This window comes from Chiloscyllium punctatum, chromosome 3 (genome assembly GCF_047496795.1).
Source record: "Chiloscyllium punctatum isolate Juve2018m chromosome 3, sChiPun1.3, whole genome shotgun sequence".
Taxonomy (NCBI): Eukaryota; Metazoa; Chordata; class Chondrichthyes; order Orectolobiformes; family Hemiscylliidae; genus Chiloscyllium; species Chiloscyllium punctatum.
Window position 1 is genome coordinate 15,799,596 of NC_092741.1, and position 23,378 is coordinate 15,822,973.

The following is a 23,378-nucleotide window of genomic DNA, read 5'->3' on the forward strand; positions in this document are numbered from 1 at the left end:
TAGCAATTAAATAATTTTTCAGCAAATTGGCTGCAATATCTGTGTGGTGCTAGAAAAGCACAGCCAGTCAGGCAGCATCCAAGGAGCAGGAAACGTTGAGCATAAGCTCTTTATCAGAAGAGCCTATTCCTGATGAAGAGCTTTTGTTCGAAACGTTGACTCGCCTGCTCCTCAAATGTTGCTTGACTGGTTGTGCTTTTCCAGCAGCACACTTTTTGATTGATTCTCTAGCATCTGCAACCCTCACTTTCTCCTAGCTGCAATATCTCCAACAGTGACAATAATTCAAAAATACAAGTGGGGCTATATAAGACTTTTGCTGATATGCCAAAAGCAGAACAGAATTCTGCAGAAAGCAGGAAAAGTGTTGATAAGCATGCATCATTATTAGAACCTGGAAGATTTAGAGTCAGAGTCATACAGCATGGAAAGAGATCCTTCGGTCCAACTTGTCGATGCCAACCAAGTTTCCCAATCTACACTAGTTCCATTTGCCTGTGTTTGGCTCAAATCTCTCTAAACCCTTCCTAATCGTGTCGAGTGTGGTGCTGGAAAAGCACAGCAAGTCTGGCAGCATCTGAGGAGCAGGAGAGTCAACGTTTTGGGCAAAAGGTCTGTCCACATATCTTTTAAATACTGACCTGTACTTGCATCCAAAGACTTCCTTTGGCAGTTCATTCCACATACAAACCACCCTGTGAGAGAAAAAGTTGCCCCTCAGGTCCCTTTTAAATCTTTTTCCTCTCACCTTAAAAATATGACCTCTAGCTTTAGAGCTATAGTGTGGAAACAGGCCCTTCAGCCCAGCAAGTTCACACTGACCCTCCAAACGGTAACCCACCCAGACCTATTCCCCTACTCTATTATCTTATATCTACCCCGACTAATGCCTCTAACCTACACATCCTTGAACACTTATGGGTGATTTAGCATGGCCAATTCACCTAACCTGCACATCTTGGAGGAAATCGGAGCACTTGGAGGAAACCCACGCAGACACAGGGAGAATGTGCAAACTCCACACAAACAGATACCTTTCTCATTCACCTTATCTACGTCCCTCATGACTTTATAAACCTCTAAAAGGTCATCCTCAACCTCCAGTGAAAAAAGTCCCAGCCTGTCCTTATAACTCAAACTCCTTATAACTCTAGTCCCAATAAAATCTTTGTAAATCTTCTCTGCATCCATTCAAGTTTAACAACAGCCCCAGAGTGGAGCCTTAGGTGGTCACCCACGCAGTGGTTGGTGTACCCAGACAGAACTCTGACAGCCTGCGAGCCCAAATGGCAGAGGGCGGCAAAGTGGCAGCATGGAGACACGGCGATCAATAGATTGAGTCCAGTGCAGGACAGAGATCGAGCACTTGTGGGGAAAGCCCAACATGGATAAATTGCAGGCCCATGGCTAAAGGCGGACTGTAATTTGGAACTTAACTTATTTATTTTTCTACTTTATAAATATAAGATTTTGTACCTAGCTACCTCTTACCCAAGATGGTGCCATGAATGACACTAAACTTTTCACTGTGCTGCTGGATCCCTGTACTTGAGTACATGCAACAATAAAATCCAATTGTAACCCTTCTTATCGAAGGGCAACCAAAATTGTATGCTGTATTCCATAAGTGGCCTCAACAGTATCCTGTACATATGCAACAAGATGTCCCAACTCCTAAACTCAGTATTCTGGCCAATGAAGGCAAGCGTGCCAAATGGTTTCTTCACCATTATATCTACCTGCAATTCCACTTTCAAGGATCTATGCACTACACGCTGAGCTCCCTCTGTTTGACAACATGCAAACCAGGGCAGGACTTGCACAGTTTAATGGTAGGGCCCTGGGGCCTTACCAAAATGCGACACCTCACATTTATCCAAACTAAATTTCATCTGCCAGTACTGGGCTCATTAGCATCTGATCAAGGTCTGGCTGTACTGAGATAACCTTATTCACTGTCTACCACACCTATCTTGCACATCTCCCTTTCTTTGCACATTCATTGCATTCTTGAATACCTTTTCAAAATCCCATCACACTCTGAAAGATCCTGAAGAAGATTCCCCTTAAAACCCATGTCTTTCCTGATTTCTGACCTTATGATGGATAGAAGATTATTGATGAAGCAGCTTGAGATGATTAGACCCAGGACACTACGTTGAGAAACACCTGTGGAGCTAAGCGTCAATAATCACAACTATCTTCCTGTGTGTCAGGTACAACTCCAACCAGTGGAGAGTTTTCTTTTGAAATTTATCAAAAAATTAATGAAATGGTGAGTCAGGCTTCAAGGACCAAATGACTTATTCATGATCCAAATTCATATGTTAGTCATATATTCCCCTGGATTCCCACTGGCCTTGGGGGATTTTGCTAGAGCTATTTGATCTCATACTCTGTCGAATATTGCCGTGATGCCGAAGTCAATCACTCCCACTTCACCCCCAGAATTCAGCTGCTTGTTCACATTTGGACCAAGGCTGCCAAGAGGTTTAGAGCTCTCTGGTTCTATTGGAACCCAAACTGAACATTAATAAGTAGAGTAATGCTACTTGGTAGCGCTGTCAATGTGGCTTTCCTTCACTTTGATCAACAGCACACTGATGTGGCTGTATTGGTTGGGTTGGATTTGTCCTGCTTTTTGTATGCAGGACATACCTGGGCAATCTTCCATGTTGTTGAGTAGAAGTTAGTATTGTATCTGTACTGGAACTGCTTGGCTAGGATAGCAAGTTATAGAGCACGAGTCTTTAGTACTATTGCTGAGATGTTGACAGGCCTCATATAGCCTTTTCAGTATCCAATGCTTTCAGCCATTTCCTGGTATCATATGGTGTGAACTGAATTGGCTGAAGATGGGTTAATCTGTGATGATGGGGACATCTGGAGGAGTCTGACATGGTTGAAGGCGATTGCAAAGGTTTCAGCTTTGTCTTCCCCATTCTTGGGCACTGAGTACTATTGTTCATGACCAGATGTGGCAGAAGTACAGAGATTTGATCTGGTGCATTGGTTGTGGCTTCATATTGCTCTACTTATAGCAATTCATCAGTTTTTGGCAACTCCTGTCTTTTACTGTACCTAGTGCCTATTTGAATGCTCAGATGTCTATCCAGTATAGCCTAACCCTATTTTTGATTCAGAATGCATCGTACTGGTCTGCGAAAGAAAAACAGGATTCAAATAAGTAGCAGCTCAGAAAGAGGAGATCAGTAATGGGAGATGCAAAGCTAAAAAAAACAAGTTTTAGATACAGAGTGCGTGTGAAACGGTGCAGTATGCATCCTAAGTGGTCACAGGGGCTTACCATTTATTGGCTAAAATGGAGACCTTGTTCAAAGGGAAGAGATAGACACAATATCAGGGAAATTAGGGGAGTTGGTAAGTAGGGATGATAATATTGGTCAAGGATATTACAGAGTATCAGAAGAGATGTAGTGATTGAGGGTTTTGAGTTGACATTAATTGGATACTAATTAACAACAAAATAACTAATATTCTCCAAATTAGAAATCACTGGCCCAGAAAAGCAAGGGCTGGACTGAGGATAAAGAGTAACAGCTTAAACACAGGTCCACAGTGCAGCATCTGGACAGTTTACATTCAATTGACTGTATTAATAACGGTAACCATCACTAGCACAAACCAAATGTGATACATTAATGCCCCTTTGGAAAATAAATCTGCTGTTCAAGTGAGTCAATGGTCACCAGGATTAAGATGGGAAAGTAAAGTGACCATGACCTAACTGAATAGTTGACCAGGCTCGGGAGCCAAATAGCAACCACTGTTACTAATAAACATTTTTTTTTCATAATTTGCCCAATCTGGCCTCTATGCAATTCACACCACAGTCCATCACTTTCCCAGTATCGATTCCATTACTCCACAGTCTCTGACCCAGTGTTTGCCCCATAACACCATGGTCTATATTCACATGCTGAATTGCGGCCTATGGCACAGGGACTTACTCTTTGGTGGAATCAGACGGTACTGTGTTTGAAAGATCTGTGGACTGAACTTCATTCTGATCGACTCCCTGCTTTGGCTGAAACCCCACTCGGAAATCCTGAAATAGCAGAGTTTGTTAATTATTTAATGTGTATCTTGGTAATATTTCCATCAACATCTCTGACAAAACTATATTATAAACAACCTTCTGATCTTTAGATATTGAGACTTTTATCATTGGTAGGTAATCTTGGTGGATTTTAGTAAAAGAAAAATTCAGACAAACTGACTAAAGCTGAAACAGTTAAAGGAAACTACCTTAGAGTCAAGGTGTAAAGATAGCAACTTATAGAAACAAAGGTGTGTTCAAAATCTGATTAAGGAAAGAGACTGAACTGCCTATTGTTTGAATATTAAGATCATTTGTGTACAAAAAAAGACCTTGAAACATAGAAGCAGAAGTAGGCCATTCGGACCAGGTCTGTTCCGCCACTGAACGAGATCATGGCTGGCCTCATATTACTTAACTCCACTTGCTGCCTTATCCCCATAACCCTTGATTCCCCTCATGACTTAAAATCTGTCTATCTTAACCTCGGACATATTTAACAACACAACCTCAACCTCCCTCTGTGGTAAAAAATACTAAAGATTCACCACCCACACAGAATAAATTCCTCCTCCTCTCTGTCTCAGTGGATGACTCCTCATTCTGAAATTATGACTTCTGGTCCTAGACTCAGCCATTTGGGGAAAGTTATTTCCCTATGTACCCTGTCAAATTCCCAAAGAATTTTGTATGTTTCAATAAGGTTGCCTCATTTTTCTAAATTTCAATGAGTTAAAATCCAACCTGTTCGATCTGTCATAAAGCAGACCTTCCATACCTGGGATCAGCCTAATGAACCTTCTCTGGTCTCCCTCCAACCTCGGGACATTTTCTTTTAAGGTAAGAGACTGAAAAGTGTTCACAGTAGTCCAAACTAATGCCTTGTTTAGTTTTAGCAAAACCTTCCTACTTTTATACTCCATCCCTTTTGGAATCAAGACCAACGTTTCACTTGCCTTCCCTATTACCCAGTGAACTTTGAAGCTAGTTTTTTGTGACATGTGCAAAGACTCCCAAATTGCTCTTTGTGGTACTTTTCTACAGTCCTTCTCCATTTAAATAATCTTTCATTTCTCTATTGAACCAATTAAGCTAAAGACTATGCCAACCAAGGGTGACAGAATTGAACTTCTCTCTCAGCTTTGCATCAGGGGTTCTGAGTATTGACTGCCACTGGCAAAATTCACTACGACACACAGTCGAGAGTGGTCCACACAATGGGGGTAAAAAGTTAAAAGGAAGCACTGGACAGGACCCCAAATACACTTATAGGGGGAAGATCTTGAATCAGAGTTTGAGGGTAAACATTTGTCTGCATATTGCCCACTAAATGGCAATATCCAGAAGTGGACACATCTTTCATGAAAATGAAGTGAATTGGATTGGATATGAGAAGTAGGATATTGCCTTTTTTGGAATTGTTCAGTTAAAATTAATCCAATGTAAAAAATAAAGTGAATTAAAGATTATATGCTTTTTACATCAAAATAGGGTGCAAATATGCAAAAGGGAAGTTATTTGGGTGGAACTGGGAAATAAGAACGGGATGATCACCTTATTGGGATTGTATTATAGACCCCTAACAGTCAGCAGGAAATTGAGAAACAAACTTGTAAGGAGATCTCAGTTATCTGTAAGAATAATAGGGTAGTCATGGTAGGGGATTTTAACTTTCCAAACATAGACTGGGACTGCCATAGTGTTAAGGGTTTAGATGGAGAGGAATTTGTTAAGTGTGTACAAGACAATTGTCTAATGATTCAGTATGTGGATGTACCTACTAGAGAAGGTGCAAACTTGACCTACTCTTGGGAAATAAGGCAGGACAGGTGTGACTGAGGTGTCAGCACTTTGGGGCCAGCCACCATAATTCTATTAATTGTAAAATAGTGGTGAAAAAGAATAGACCAGATCTAAAAGTTGAAGTTCTATATTGGAGAAAGCCAATTTTGGCAGTATTAGGCAAGAACTTTCAAAAACTGGGAGTAGATGTTCGCAGGTCATGGGGACGGTTGGAAAATGGGAAGCCTTCAGAAATGAGATAACAAGATTCCAGAGAAAGTATATTACTGTTAGGGTGAAAGGAAAGCCTGGTAGGTATAGGGAATGCTGGATGACTAAAGAAATTGAATGTTTGGTTAAGAAAAAGGAGGAAGCTTATGTAAGATATAGACAGGATAGATCGAGTGAATCCTTAGGAGAGTATAAAGGAAGTAGGAGTATACTTAAGAGGGAAATCAGGAGGGCAAAAATGGGATATGAGATAGTTTTGGCAAATAGAGTTAAGGAGAATCCAAAGGGTTTTTACAAATCCATAAAAGACAAAAAAAGTAATTAGGGAGAGAATAGGGCCCCTCAAAGATCAGCAAAGCAGCCTGTGTGTGGAATCGCAGAAAATGGGGGAAGATACTAAATGAGTATTTTGCATCAGTATTTACTGTGGAAAAGGACTTGGAAAATAGAATGTAGGGAAACAGATGGTGATATCTTGAAAAATGTCCATATTGCAGAGGAGGTAGCGCTGGATGTCTTGAAATGCATAAAAGTGCATAAATCCCCAGGACCAGGTGTACCCTAGACTCTGTGGGAAGCTAGAGAGGTGATTGCCTGGCCACTTACTAAGATGTTTGTATCATCGATAGTCACAGGTGAGGTGCCGAAAGACTGGAAGTTGGCTAACGTGGTGCCACTGTTTAAGAAATGTGGTAAGGACAGGCCAGGGAACCGTAGACCAGTGAGCCTGACGTCAATGGTGGGCAAGTTGTTGGAGGGAATCTAGAGGGACAGGCGAGGACGGATTAAGGATAGTCAACATGGCTTTATGGGTGGGATATCATATCACACAAACTTGATTGGGTTTTGTGAAGTAACAAAGAGGATTGATGAGGGCAGAGTGGTAAATGTTATTGATATGGACTTCAGTAAGGCGTTCGACAAAGTTCCCAATGGAAGATTGGTCAGCAAGGTTAGATCTCATGGAATACAGGAAGAACTCGCCATTTGGATACAGAACTGGCTCAAAGATAGAAGACAGAGGAAGGTGGTGGAGTGCTGTTTTTCAGACTGGAGGCCTGTGACCAGTCCAGTGCCACAAGGATCGGAGCTGGGTCAACTACTTTGCATCATTTACATAAACGATTTCGATGCAAGCAGTAAGAGGTACAGTTAGTAAGTTTGCAGGTGACACCAAAATTGGTGGTGTAGTGGACATCGAAGAGTGTTATCTCAGATTACAACAGGATCTGGACCAGATGAGCCAATGAGCTGAGAAGTGGCAGGTGGAGTTTAATTCAGATAAATGCGAGGTGCTGCATTTTGGGAAAGCCAATCTTAGCAAGACTTATACACTTAATGGTAAGGTCCTAGGGAGTGTTGCTGGACAAAGAGACCTTGGAATGCAGGTTCATAGCTCCTTGAAAGTAGAGTCGCAGGTAGATAGGATAGTGAAGGTGGTGTTTAGTATGCTATCTTTTACTGGTCAGAGTATTGAGTACAGGATTTGGGAGGTCATGTTACGGCTGTACAAGACATTGGTTAGGCTAATGTTGAAATACTGCGCGCAGTTCTGGTCTCCTTCCTCTCAGAAAGATGTTGTGAAACTTGAAAGGGTCCTGAAAAAATTTACAAGGATGTTGCCAGGGTTGGAGGATTTGAGTTATAGAGAGGGGCTGAACAGGCTGGAGCTGTTTTCCCTGGAGCGTCAGAGGCTGAGGGGTGACCTTATAGAGGTTTACAAAATTTTGAGGGGCATGGGTAGGATAATTAGACAAAGTCTTTTCCCTGGGGTGGGGGAGTCTAGAACTAGACGGTATAGGTTTAGGGTGAGGGGGAAAAGATATAAAAGAGACCTAAGGGGCAATGTTTTCACGCAGTGGGTGGTACGTGTATGCAATGAGCTGCCAGAGGAAGTGGTGGAGGCTGGTACAATTGTAACATTTAAAAGTTGCTTGGATGGGTATATGGGTTTGGAGGGACATGGGCCAGGTGCTGGCAGGTGGGACTACACTACAACAGTTCTGTACCAGTTTCTAACTAAAAATTATTGGACAGAAAAAAGAACATCAGCACCCCAGCCAATACTGTATTCACCTGCATGTAACTGTATCAGTTTCAGTGCAGTGAGATTGTGAAATGGAAATGCTGTCTCTGCTGCAATTCCTTCTAGCACAGGAAGCAGGCATGGCACCTGTGACCCAAAGACAACTGATTCACAGCACATACAGTCCTTTCTGAGGACAGTGAGAAATTTAATATCCCAATCTGTCAGTTGAATTATTCTACATTTAAATTAATCTTTCTGATCATGGTGACTTATGCCAGGCACGAGCCCCTTAATATGCATCAAGGGCCACCCTCAAGTTGCTTCATTGAGTTTTTGTATCCATTCATGGGATGAGGGCATTGCTGGTTAGATCAGCATTTACTGTCCATCCCCAACTGCCCAAAAGCACATTAGTGAACCAGATGGGTTTTCTTCACCCCAACAATCAACAATGGATTCACAGTCATCAGACTCTCAATTCCTTAATGAATTCAAATTCTATCATCTGCCATGGCAGGGGTTGAACCTGGGTCATCAGAACAGAACCTGGGTCATCAGAACATAACCCGGGCATCTGGATTAAGAGCCCAGCAATAATACCATCATCTCCCTAATGATCCCAGGCAGATGAATAATGGCAGAACATATATGGTCATGGGAAACATCACCTTGCCCAATGGCACATGCACTTTACAGCACATTGCTAGGTAGTGATCAAGAGGAGAATGCAAATAGTTTATTCTTCTCTCTTGCAGAAACTTATTAGACATTACCTTCCTGTGGCTACTGAGGTCATACAGAACTCAGCTTAAAATACAGCAGTTTATGGGACTCACACTGGTAAATACAATGGCATACAGAAGCAACAGCTCCTTGGGTAAGCTACAGAACTTGTACACAATCACAGGAAGGATCCCCAGAGAGGCTAAACATTTTCTCTTGAAAATATTAATTACAAGCAAAGGATTTTAAAGTAAAGGCAAATGAATTTCAGTTGATGTATGAAGGAAATTTTTTTCTTAAAGGCAAAGGTCCAAAAGCCACCTGGAAACATGACTTAAATACATCATTTTTGAGGAAGTATGTGATTCATTATGTAGCAGGATAACAGCGGCATCGAGTCACAGAGATGTACAGCACGGAAAGAGACCCCATTGGCAACTCGTCCTTGCTGACAGACGTTCTAACCTAATCTTGTCCCATTTGCCAGCACTTGGCAAATATCCCTCCAAATCCTTTCTATTCATTTACCCATCTAGATGCCTTTTAAATGCTATAATTATACTAGCCTCCACCATTTCCTTTGGCAGCTCATTCTATACACTCACCACCCACTGCGTGAAAAAGTTGCCCCTCAAGTCCCTTTTATATCTTACCCTTCTCGCCCTGAACCTATGCCCTATATTTCTGGACTCCCCTTCTTCAGGGAAAAGACCTTGTCTCTTTACCCTATCCTCATGATTTTATAAACCCTCATAAAGGTCACCCCTCAGCCTCCGACAGTCCAGGGAAAAAAGCCCCAGCCTATTCAGCCTCTTTATAGCTCAAATCCTCCAATCCTAGCAAACATCCTTGTAATTTTTTTTGCTGAACCCTTTCAAGTTTCACAACATCCTTCCTATAGGAGGGAGACCAGAATTGCACACATGACATCCCAACTCCAAAACTCAACTCTCTGATCGATAAAGTACATCAATTGATGAAATATACTGCTGAGTTTCCAACAGAGAAAACAAACTAGAGGCACCTTGTTTAGCTTTGATTTCAATTCAGAAGAATCAAGTTTTCCATTTGGGAGAACAGATTTTACCAGAGCAGTAAGTGAAGTTTCTGAAGCTGCAAGAATTTGTATCGAAGCTTGCAAGCCGTCAGAAAGAACAAAGAACAGTACAGCACAGGAACTGGCACTTTGCCCCACCAAGACCACACCGAAGCAGGATGCTTTTCTAAACTAAAACCTTTTGTCTCTACTTGGTTCATATCCCTCTATTCCCTGTCTATTCATGTATCTGTCACAATGCCTCTTAAATGAAGTTTTTGTGTCTGCCTCCATCACCTTCTCTCTTCCTTGCTGTATGAATTACCTGAGTGGAGTGCTGGAGGATGGCGAGCAGCCGTTCCTGTATCCTGCGGATCAGTTCCAGACCCGTGTTCAAGTGTTCTGGTTTGAGCAGGCGAATGCAGGAGGCCAGGTCCACACACTGTAGCAGCGTCTCCTCTGAGAACAGTAAGATAATACTCGAGTACAGATACCTCTCACTCTTTTAGCAACAAGCTCTAGCACAGTCAAACATGCCAAGGTGTTTCCCAGGCTTTGCTAGAGGCAAACTCTGACAATGAGCTAAGCTAATATTAGCACGTTCTGAGGGAGGTTTACAGGTTCCCACAGCATGAAACAGGAAGAGGTTTAGGGGAAAGTATTCCAAAGCAGAGAGCCCAGGCAGTGAATACACACAGTCACCAACGGTGAAACTTGCAGTCAGGGATATGCTAATTCCCTAAAATAGGAGAAATGTCAGACAATAACATAAGAAACAGGTGGAAAAGGCCATATGGCCTGATGAGAATGTGCCAACATTCGGTAATTTCATGAGTCTACATGAACTCCACTTGCCTGCCCTATTTACCATGTAAGAGGGTTGTGGATCTGGTGGGTATGGGAAGGACAGAGGTCATGGATGGATTTAAACATAGCATTGAGAACCATAGCATTGAGTTAGCAGGAATATCAACTGAAGGGAAAAAATAACATTAATGCTGTATGAGAGAAGACTGCTGACTAGGTGGTAAGTAAACTCAGAAAGAAAGATAGGAATGACAGCTTGCGGCTGAAATTGGGCACAGTCATCCTACAGGATTACAGCTATCCTCATCAGATCACTCCTTTACACACACTCAGAAAAGGTTCAAATACCATCATTTTTGATTTTGAAAATGCCCAGTCTACCCCAGATTACTCTGGAAAGTTACTCATAGGTATGAGCTACAAACAAGCCTAGCAGTTTCATGTTGCTGCTGTGTATAACAATGCAAATGGTGGCTGCAATCAGGTCAAAAAGATGCTCTGCCTTTCACAAAAAGGAGTTATTTCAGTGCGATGTCCCAAAGACCAGTGGATCATATCAAATGGCTTATCTAATTGGCCATTTGTACCAGTGTCCAACATTAGTTGTGATTTGCATTTAGGTTACATTTGCTGAGTAATTCCAAATGTGTGAAGAATTATGCTGACAACAAATTTAGGATTACCAGTGACCTTCAGTATGACACACTTGCATATACTGAAGGCTGCTTTTATTAATGCATAGCTCCCTATGCTTTGTAGATAGAAATAATTCTACAGTGGACATGCAGTCTGCCTGTTTCAACTCAGCAAATTAAATGGCAGCCATTCGCTGGCTCATTTCTCATGGCAATGATTCAACAATCAGAGTCAACATGCTTGGTTTTAAAATTTAGTCATAACCTAGCAGTTAAATGTCAATCATTAACAGGTCCATTCACCTTTACAGTGCATCTACCAGAATCCATTTGCTAACCAAAAACAAAACTTGCTGGAAAAGCTTAGCAAGTCTGACAACATCTAAGAGGAGAAATCGGGTCCGGTGACCCTCCCTCAGAACTGCTAACCAATCAGCTCTGTCCTCTCATACAGTATGTTTTTTCCCCCCTTTATTGGTACACCCCTAATGAGTGCAATACAACAAACTTCTCCAAAACAAATATTCAAGTTCTGTTCAACCAAACAACCAGGTAACGATAAAGCATTATGTAATATATTATGTAAGCTTGCAACCTGCAAAAAAGCCCATGTGACTGGTCTGTGTGTAAGCTTCTGAATGGTCTATTTTGACTCTTTCTGAAGTTCCCAACATATGCAGAGAATATTTATTTTCCCATTGAATAAGAATGTTTTAGGAAAACAATGGTAACTCTGACTTGGAATTGGAACTATTTCTATTCTGGAAGAGTGTCCATAATTTATTGAGGTAAATAGGGAAGGATTTTTTTTCTGTATAGTCAATGAAAGTGATTGTGAAATTAAAATTGGTACAGGTAAGGGCACTAATTGGACCACTTGAAGGATGGGATTCTGTGACACTAATTCAGGCCAAGGTCTTTTAAGGGAAAACAGAGAATATATGACAAAGATGTGAAGCTGAGGGGAAAGAATAGTGGAATCAATTGTGGGCCACCTGCATTAAGACGTAAGGCAGACATAATAGACCAAATGGCCCCCATCTGTACTTAAAACATCTACAGTTTACAGAGCAATGAAAAACCCAAGCACATTTTTGAAAAACCTTTATAATTTAGTTGAAACTTACAGCTTAAATGCATGAACTGGGACTTACCTAAAAGAATCTGGAGGGCATTGGTGTGCAATTCTAAATTTTCTGTCTGTTGTTCCATTATATCCATTTTTTCAGTGTCCTGATTATAGTAACTGTACACACATGAATAGGCCAATACCTGATAAAAACCAAACAAACAGTGTTGACACAGGGGAAGTACAATGAGGGAAACATACACACATATAGTCTTATTAAAATCCTCATTGATGTTCCTTTACTATCACTATATATAATCTCATACAGACCTTTCTTCATAGCTACAGATTTGAATCAGGGTAAATTTCCATCTATTCGTGTAACAATCAGATCCAGATTAAGACAAAGCACGATGAGAAAGGCAGCATCAAAAAGATCTTGTGGCCATACAGTTCAAATCATCAATGTGTGGGGGAACAGGTTGGTCCTAGGACCAAATAACAGCTGCAAATACCTCTGCAAAGAGCTTTGCTTTTAGTGATGGGAATGGTTAATACGCACAAAGGAACCATTCCGGTAAGTCTGTCAGGAATGTCTCTCAGGTATCTCTTCTGCTCCATAGCATACTTTCACATATGTCTGAAGTTTAAATGGTACTGACAGGATGGGAGGATTTTCTCACATGCTCTCAACAGCACATTACAGGACAGGGCAGGTCTGATAGAAGGTGTCATCAACAGTGCTATCAAACAGCACCTGCTCAGCAATAACCTGCTCAGTGACACCCAGTTTGGGTTCCACCAGGGCCACTCAGCTCTGGACCTCATTATAGCCTCATTCAAACATTGACAAAAGGTCTGCATTCCAGAGGGGAGGTGAAGGGGACTACCTTTGATATCAAGGCCACATTTGACTGAGTGTGGCATCAAGCAGCTCTAGCAAAACTGGTGTAAATGTGAATCAGGCAGAACTCCCTGTTGGTTACAGACACACTTGGCACATAGAAGATGGTAGTGGATGTTGGAGGTCAGTCATCCCAACTCCAGGATAATGCTGCAGGAGTCCCTCAGGGTAGTGTCCGAGGCCCAGCTGCTTCATCAATAACCTTCCCTCCACCATAAGGTCAGAAGTGGGGATGATCGCCAATGATTGCAGTGTACAGCACCATTCACAACTCCTCAGATACTGAAGCAGTCCATGTTCAAATACAGCAAAACTTGGATAATACCTAATTTCAGAATGACAACTAGCAAAGTAACACACATGCCACACAAATGTGATGCCTTTTATAATGAGAGATTGCAAACATCACCCCTTGACATTCAACAATGTTCCCATCACTGAAACCCCCTCTATTAACATCCTGAGGCATACTGTTAACCTGAAACTGAACTAGACTAACCAAATAAAAAAGGCTACAATAGTAAGTCAGACGCTTGGAATCTTGCAGCAAGTAATTTACCTTTTGGCTCCCGCCAAGCTTGTTGACCATCTACAAAATGCATATCAAGGGGATCATGGAATATGCTCTCTTTGCAGTTTCAACAACACAAGCAGCTTGACACCAGCCCAACTGACAAGCACCATATCCACAAACATTCAGTCTTTTATCGATGCTTAGTAGCAACAGTATACCATTTATGAGATCGCACTGCAGAAATTCAAAAGATCCTCACACAACATACTCCAAACCCATGACCAATTCCATCTAAAATTGCCCCATGGGAACACTGCCCCATATTCCTCTCCAAGCCACACACCATCCTGACTCGGAAATGTATCAAGTGATAGAATGTGGGAAATGAAGATTTAGAAGTGAACCAAACAAGCCATCTCAAAACATGTAACCAGGAACAACTGGACTACCTTCCTAGTCTTTCCAAAACCCCCAAATACAGTGTCTTTTTTGTGCATGTGCACATTTGCGTGTACACGTGTAGTGGGAGTTTTATAAGGAACTCACGCTTTAATTTATACAGTTATATGCTGATGAGTCAGAGTTGTTTACCTGTAGCTAGAATTGACTGACTTTGTAATAAACAGTCATTCTTGTTAGATACAGAAACCGGGACCAGCCTTCGGTCAACCTGGGCCTTAAAAAAAAGGGAAATTGTGGAATTCTGCATATGTTGACTTTTGCAATGAGTCCAGGAAAAATTATTTGAGCTTAATTTCCAGCACATTACCACAGTGAGGCATAATAATGAGGAAAATCAAACAAACTAATCCTCAATCAGGGACGATATAGAACAATTCATTTCACATCAAGCTCAGAGACGGACTTATTTGCTACAAACCCCTCATCAGTTTCTTTACTGTAATTTCCCTTCTGATGATGTGTGAACTTCGATCCCAGTCCTGAACCATTGCACAGAACAGATCCATAGTCCTGGCTGGGAAACAGTATCATGTCCCGGTCTCCTGGAGGGGATATAATCCCAGTCCTGGTCCCCGGGAGGTATGTAGTTTCCCATTCCTGGTCTCGTGAGGGAGGGCGGAGTTGTAAGATTCCTGGGACACACAGCAAGGGTTCACTGGATAACAATATAAAGCAAAATTCCTGCTCAAATGTTTCTATCTTTAGTCATGATGGAGGAGCTAAATGTCAACTACTGAGCAACAATCTTGGGGAGATCAAATTCAGCTTACAACATAGTTCACCAACTCATTGACCACCAATTAACTGCATCTCAGTCACAATGAGATTCACCTGTTTAATAAGAAATGCTAAGAGCCAGAATACACTGCTGTATTATTTCATGCTGTTTGTCAGTGACCATCTATTGACCCAGCAACTCAAGGCCTATATTCACTGACTCTTCATTAAGCTGTGGAACAAGGCTGGCAGTTAGTCTAAGAGCTATACACTGTGCCCTCACCTTTCTTGCTTGAGCAAGCATTTTACAGGCATCAATAACAAATGTTAGTGACTTCATTTGTAAGGCTTCATTTATTGCAGATACTTTTGCTTCCAAATTAATGGCAAAGTCCTGTAGGAAACAAAAACATGATTGTAAGATGTTGACTGTGGAGAGAATCTCCTACTAACTTGCTTTATATTGTTAACAATCTTTGACTACAATGGCAGAATAATTCATTGCCTTCTATAGACATGAACAGGTTCAAAGCACATGAGCATGCAGACCAGTCAGTATCCTGCTAACATGAAATAATCAAGAATACGAGTTTGTTCTCCCCCAAACTCCAATCATGACTTTGACCCTTATTCTCAAAACTCAACAAGTGATTCCCCCATTAATCTGTACCACCTCTCCACTGTCTGTTTTGCTCCTTATCAAAATATTTTAAATACCCAGATTGTATCATGTCTCAACCTGCTAAACTCAAATTTTAGCTAAATCATCCTCACATTTAACCTACTTAAAACCCAGTTTTGCAATGGGGAATATACAATGGAAAATTTATTTCACATGGTGCTGTTCTCAGATCTGAACTCTCTACACTGTATAGCATCATTTTGCACTTCTCTCCTCTAGCCCCAGTGAGTGATAAAGGTCAACATTCTATTTGCCACCAGACCAATTTCATGAAATGACTACTGTTCTCTTTCATAGGGCATAAGCATCACTTTCAAAGCCAGGGGTTTTGTACCTATCCTTAATTACCCTCGAACTGCAAGTTTCCATACTGGAGGTGCATCAATACCCTGGCTCTTACACCAATAATCGACAGTAGTTTTAGGGCTACTTTCACAAAGGCTGATTTTTAATTCCTTTATGAATTGATTTAAAATTCCACCAGATGACTTGGTGGGATTTGAACCCAACTCCTCCAAGTATTAACTTGAGCTGCTGGATGTTCAGTGTTATTAATATGACGCCATCATTTCCAGTGTAACCTGAACAAGGTGTGCCTCAGATGAACAGGAGAAGTAAACCTTCAAAAATACAGGCATGTTAACCTCCTCATTTACAGTTTCCCATTTTCACAGAGAATTTTAGTCTGGAGTTAGTAATGTTGGATGCTGTACACAAGTTCCATCAGCTCACCCTGGCCTGGTGGTGAAAAGTGCACCGCTCATTATAATCATGAAACCGCTTCTCTTGCCGTGCTGCCTTGCTGACCTGCACAAAGACACAGTTTGTTAATATTTACAAGTTCATTTAAAAACACTTCATGTTGAAATGTGCATGACAGACCGGAGGAACAACAGGGAACTGCAACTCTTCTGAGTGATCAGATCATTCCTCCTCCTTTCTATATAATTGCCAGGTTTCAAACTGCTGAGACTGCTATCATCTTATCCCTTCTCGGTTTACATCATTGCCCCTTTCCTTTGGTGGGAAGTTTGTACAAAGTCCTGCGACCTGGCTTTCTCAACCAAAGGAGGAAAAGGAAATAGCTACACCAGGTTTGACAGACTGATTCCCATTCTTATTCTCATGAAGAGAGGATGAAACTCAGAAACAAATGTGGCTGCTGGAGTGAAGGAAGTCTTCAAGAGCCCCAGTAAAATCAAGAATTCACCAGTTTAGAACAATGTATAGTCATGACTAACAGACTGAGAAACAGCACATTAAGGGGATACAACATTCCCAAAAACTGTTCAGCTTTCTTCTATAAATGCTTACTCTTAATGTCTCAGTTGGTCAGTACACTATGTAGCACGGTTCCACATTAAGGAATAAGAGGCCAGCAGATTCAAATCACTTACTTCTATCGAGTTGGTTAATATAAGGCCAAAGTTGCAGAGCAGCTTTGATGGGAATAATAGTGGATCATGGCAAGACAAACACCAGCCAGCATTCCATTTCCAAATACTCTGTTAAACATTTGCTCCTGGGAATTGGGTATCACTGGTCAGGCCAGTATTTATAGTTCATTCCTAAATGCCCAGAGGGAAGTTAAGAGACAAGTATATTGCTGTAGGTCTTGAGTCTCAGAGGCCAGACCAGATAAGGATGGTACGTGTCCTTTCCTAAACCAGGTGGATTTTACAACAGTCAGTCAGTGTTATGTGGTGGTCATTAGGTAGATTTTTGATTTTTTAATTGCAGATTTTCATTGAATTCAAACTCCATCATTTGCCATGATCAAGTTTGAAGCCAGAACATTAGTGTGGGGTTCTGGATTACTGTCCAGTGATCACTATATCTCTGGACCACTGAATAATTCACAGACAGGAGGCCATTCCACAGTTAAACAACAGATCGGAGAATGATTGCTGCACCTTCTAATGGAAGGAGGAGAGAAAGGTACAGGTGAAATAGATAAATCATAAACAGCTTAAATCTGCACATTAGGTACAGGATCATGGAAAACACCTTGGAAGCTCATTCAAACATCTGATGTTTAGTATCATGATATTCAAAAATGCACTTAGAGCAATCCCCAATCATACCACCCCTCCAAACAAAACCAGGGATTAAAAACACTGCTCTGTTACTGCAATTTGGCACATTCTGACAGACAGGATCTTACCATCGCTGAGCAGTTGTAGTAATCCTTGTGTGTCGGTTTCCATGGCTTTAGGCATCTCCAGCAGAATCCGTGATTACACTTGGCACATGTCATGCTGTCAAAGTTACAGAATGAACTCATTGTGATGTACAAGACCTCAGCTTAATTACTCTATACCCAACTAACCCTCTTTACTATTTCAACATTCTTACTGAATTCCTCTCAATAGTAACAAAATCCAGAAGGTTTAAACAAAAGTTATTAAAACAGATAGATTGATTCAAATAATACATAATTTGTAAACGTTTAGCTTTTGTTGCAACTCTGGCTGGAAATTGGGAGTAAATGGAAACAAAGGCTTGGCCAAGGTACCAGGGGATAGTTGTTTACCATCAAAACCAACGTCTTCAGTGTGACAAAAGCAGCATGGAGATAGGCAAGTAAAAGTTAACACTGGCAAAACAAAGCAGGATTCTCAGTGTAAAACATGTTAATATTCAGGGACATTCCTTTGGCAGAAAAATGAGAGAGGATACAGTTGGATCCACAATCTGTCTTTTCTCTTCACCTGATGAGTCAACCAGTTTTTATCTAGAGATTACATCAAAGGCCAGGCAAAAGCAGGAAACACTCCAACACCCAGGTCAAAACATGTGATCCTCTCCCACAAAAGGATGTGGTGCTTGGGTCCAGTGCAGCTTTCCACACAGATCAACAGATTTTGGCTGGGAAAAAACTCTGGATTTGGGAGTAAATGGAATTTGGGTGTGGATCAGCCCTAACCAAAGTGAATGATGGTATAGGCCAAATGCTTGTCTCATTCCCTCCTCCTTATTTTGTCCTTACATGAAGCTCAAAGGGAAAATACTTAAAGGAAGTAGGATTATGTGGGAAGCAAGAGAGGAAATTGCAGAACCGTTGGCAATGATCTTTTCGTCTTCACTGTCAACGGGAGTGGTACCAGGGGACTGGAGAGTGGCGAATGTTGTGCCCCTATTCAAAAAAGGGAATAGGAATAACCCCGGGAATTACAGGCCGGCTAGTCTTACTTCGGTGGTAGGCAAAGTAATGGAAAGGGTACTGAAGGATAGGATTTATGAGTAGCTGGAAAGACACTGCTTGATTAGGGACAGCCAGCACGAATTTGTGAGGGGTAGATCTTGCCTTACAAGTCTTATTGAATTCTTTGAGGTGACCAAGCATGTGGATGAGGGTAGAGCAGTGGATGTAGTGTACATGGATTTTAGTAAGGCATTTGATAAGGTTCCCCATGGTAGGCTTATGCGGAAAGTCAGGAAGCATGGGATAGTGGGAAATTTGGTCATTTGGATAGACGACTGGCTAACCGGTCGAAGTCAGAGAGTGGTGGTAGATGGTAAATATTCAGCCTGGAGCCCAGTTACAAGTGGAGTTCCGCAGGGATCAGTTCTGGGTCCTCTGCTGTTTGTAATTTTTATTAATGACTTGGAAGAGGGAGTCGAAGGGTGGGTCAGTAAATTTGCAGACGATACGAAGATTGATGGAGTTGTGGATAGTGAGGAGGGCTGTTGTCGGCTGCAAAGGGACTTGGATATGATGCAGAGCTGGGTTGAGGAGTGGCAGATGGAGTTCAAAGCTGTCAAGTGTGAGATTGTCCATTTAGGAAGGACAAATAAGAATGCGGAATACAGGGTTAACGGTAGGGTTCTTAGTAAGGTGGAGGAGCAGAGGGATCATGGGATCTATGTTCATAGCTCTTTGAAAATTGCCACTCAGGTGGATAGAACCTGTAAGGAGGCCTATGGTGTATTAGCGTTCATTACCAGAGAGATTGAATTCAAGAGTCGTGAGGTGATGTTGTAGCTGTACAGGACCTTGGTAAGGCCACATTTGGAGTACTGTGTGCAGTTCTGGTCGCCTCACTTTAGGAAAGATGTGGAAGCTTTGGAGAGGGTGCAGAGGAGATTTACCAGGATGTTGCCTGGAATGGAGAATAGGTCGTACGAGGATAGGTTGACAGTGCTAGGCCTTTTCTCATTGGAACGCGAAGGATGACAGGTGACTTGATAGAGGTTTATATGATGATCGGGGAATAGATAGAGTAGACAGTCAGAGACTTTTTCCCCGGGTACAATAGAGTGTTACAAGGGGACATAAATTTAAGGTGAAGGGTGGAAGGTATGGGGGGGGATGTCAGGGGTAGGTTCTTTACCCAGAGAGTGGTGGGGGCATGGAATGTACTGCCTGTGGAAGTGGCAGAGTCAGAATCATTGGTGACCTTTAAGCGGCAATTGGATAGGTACGTGGATAGGTGCTTAACCTAGGACAAATGTTCGGCACAACACCGTGGGCCGAAGGGCCTGTTCTGTGCTGTATTGTTCGATGTTCTAAACATTTGTGTGTAAATTAACTCACTGAAGACAGCCTTCGTTTTTCTCAATCTGGGCATGGCAGCTTGGGCAGCGTTTGGAGATAAGTTTGGCTAGATGTTTGCTCTGTGCTTCCATCGTCATTCCCTCATAGTAACCACCATCATCCATCCACTGCGACATATGGCTGCAACTAGCAGGGTAATGTGCCTGGAACAAACAGAGCAGTGGTCGGAGCATAAGAAGTTGATGCCAGGTTCCATGGCTCCAGAATTTAAATGTAAAGTAAAAACACAATCCTGAGAATAGGTATAGCCTGACTACAACAAATCACAATTAGCTGAGGACTGATCAATGCAAAATTCAATCATTAAAGTTCCAGGAAACACATCTGAACATCACCAGAAAAGCTTCTGTAATTGGATCAGTGACAGTCTTCAGATACATTCCCTGAAAAAGTCCCCAAAATTCCTTCCTCCTCTCCATCACTGAAACAGACCTGTCACTCTCCTACCTTCACTATAATCTCTCGCCATTATCAACTGTCAACTCTCCAGGGCTAAGGAAGGACCAATCATCACCATCCAGCCAAGAACAGCTGGTCAGTATTCATTGTCTGAGCTCCAGGCAATTGGTGAAAACTTGGTCAATGCATTGGATGGTCAACAGTCCACTGTGGAACTACAATCTGCCACAAGTTAGTGTCTACAAGGAGCTGGGGAAATATTAGAAATAGGAAAAAAAGATGTTGCCCTTACAAGACCAAGGAGAAAGTGAGGACTGCAGATGCTGGAGATCAGAGCTGAAAATGTGTTGCTGGAAAAGCTGTGCTTTTCCAGCAACACATTTTCAGCTTACAAGACCAAGACCTACATTCAAAATAGTCAAAGCACAATGCCGGAGGAAACATCACAGAAGCGCTTCACATGAGGCTCCCAAGCACTGAGGATGTCACCTACGCAGGGGACGAAACGTCTGCAACACAAATTCCCATCTCGGCGAACAGAACCACAACAACAAGCACCCGAGCTACAAATCTTCTCACAAACTCTGAAGTCAAAGCACAAGGCATGAAAAGCCCAGTTTTGCTTAAAAAAAAAGGAGCATTTCTATTTACTCTTGAGTGGACTCTAGAGGAATACATAGCAACCCTAAGATAGCGTTAAGCAACGGAACTCAACATAGTTGGACCCAGACTGCAGCTGAATGCAGAAAGAGTGTCACCAGCCAACACCTGGCACCCCAAAGAGAATTTGAAATAAACCATAGAATCCACCTTGTATAGCCAGGTGTCCAGGTCAGGATACAAGGCAGAATTACAGGCAAAACATCTGACCTCAAACTAGAGAACTTACCTGGGAAAAGGAAAACGCACTTTCATTTGTTTGACTCCTTTCACAATTGCAGGATATCCCAAAATATTTCACAGTTAGTGAAAACCTTTTGAAGTCTAGCATTTGTTATTATATATGAAATTGGCTATTGCTTGCTTGGCATTTATACAATAGAGTTACCTCTGGAAAATTACAGGAGAAGCAGGAGGACCAACAGCACTTGGAACAGGTACCGACACTGCCTATCCCCTCCTTACATAGAATCTGATCACAGCCCTGCGGATTGGTGCACCAAGTGAGATTTGAACAGCATTCCACATACCCTCGCAGCAGTATTTTTGAGTACTGTAGAAAGAGAACAGAAAGCAGCAGCAAGTTAAGGTCACAACAGCTCCAGGTCACAACACAACAGAATTGAAGTCACCAATCATTTGGCATGGAATTTCAGCACCTTTTAGATCTTTCTTTGTTGTGCTTATTATCTGCAGATATTGGTTTATATTTTCAAATTAAAATCTGTATTTACTACAGATTTGCAAGACTGGGAGGTATTTAAACTGAACATCAGTTTTGAAAAGGTTTGAGACTAAACTTACCCATCTGAACAGGATATGTAAAATGTTAATGAATAAGCAAATAGACTACATAGCAGAACTACCACCAAATTAAAATCAACAGAGTCACACAGAGTGGAATTAAATGGTACATTATCAAAACGTACAAGCCATCAAGGGAGGGCAATGAAATGGACACTCCACTTTCTTCAAAAAAACCTCACCCTCAGGATTGGGAGTGGGGGTTGCGTGCGCGCATCCATAACTGCCCTTGAGATGGTGATAGGGTTCCGCAGTGGAATTCCTGAATTTAGACACAGACACTGAAGGAAAGGCAATATCACTTGAAGTGAGGATGGTATGTGGTATGCAGTGGGAAGTGAAGGCATGGTGTTTCAGTACATTCACTGTCCTTGTTAATGCAGCTAATAGAAATAGTTGTAAAGTAAGATTGAAGTTGAAGGGAGAGAGTTCATCATTGGTGTTGATCTGGTGCCAATTGTGCTCTGTCTAATGGTGTTGAGCTCGAGTGTTGTTGGAGTCACACCCACCCAGGTGTTATGAAGGTGAAGTATGTACTGAACCTTTGAGAGAGAGAGTGGAAGCTGGCACGGACAGAGACAGAGACAGCGTATGCTGAACAATTTTAAAATGTAACATTTGATTGAAACAAATAGCCGGAACTGCATTACCATGGTACACCATAAATTCACATTTGGCTAATCAGTTTAATGTATGCTCCAGACACCAAAATCCAATCAAATTTGCATTTTTCTATTTTGAATGACATCAAACCAATGAAATGATCCAATGTTTTGGGGTATAAAAAGTCAGATATTTTGAACAGTTAGAGGGAGAACAGCAAAGAGCTGTCAAGTACCAACATAACAACCAGCAGAATAGCTCTCTAAAAGGTACCTGTCTGTAAGAAGTTTGTGCAGCAGAATGCCAACACTGACCCAGAGAAATCTATTAAGTTTGACATCCAAAGACAATAACTGGGTTTGAAATTGATTTTGCCGTAAATTTAAGAAGGAATTTATTGGATCAGTATTGTAAAGTGACGTGGGTAAGAAATAGGTTCTAGAGAAACCAGTTATAAATCGTTGTTGTTTAATGTTCTCTTTTGGACTTAAAAATAAAACTTAAAATTTTTTCTTTAAATAGTGGTATTTTGAATAGTTCTTTGCCTTGTGAAATTTAACAGATTACAGTGCAAGGTGAGCTTTTTGGGAGACAGGAGGTAAGTTGTTTGACTCAAAACTTCTAGCTTCTGACCTGTTCATGAAGCCAGAGTATTTTGTTTCTGCTGCAGTGGAGTTTCTGGTCAATGATCAATTTAAATATA

General features: G+C 41.6%; 1 protein-coding gene across 2 annotated transcripts in view; it reads right to left on the reverse strand.

The window, feature by feature from the left end:
* LOC140455883 (cullin-9) overlaps nucleotides 1–23,378 on the reverse strand; it is a 164,092-nt gene that overhangs the window by 1,315 nt on the left and 139,399 nt on the right. For both annotated transcript variants that reach the window (XM_072550693.1, XM_072550692.1), the window contains exons 31-38: nucleotides 21,657–21,821; nucleotides 20,189–20,352; nucleotides 17,816–17,909; nucleotides 16,384–16,458; nucleotides 15,253–15,363; nucleotides 12,458–12,575; nucleotides 10,187–10,320; nucleotides 3,972–4,069 (exon numbers count right to left, since the gene is read on the reverse strand). In XM_072550693.1, coding sequence (XP_072406794.1) covers nucleotides 3,972–4,069; nucleotides 10,187–10,320; nucleotides 12,458–12,575; nucleotides 15,253–15,363; nucleotides 16,384–16,458; nucleotides 17,816–17,909; nucleotides 20,189–20,352; nucleotides 21,657–21,821 — 959 coding nt within the window. The remainder of the gene's footprint in view (nucleotides 1–3,971; nucleotides 4,070–10,186; nucleotides 10,321–12,457; nucleotides 12,576–15,252; nucleotides 15,364–16,383; nucleotides 16,459–17,815; nucleotides 17,910–20,188; nucleotides 20,353–21,656; nucleotides 21,822–23,378) is intronic.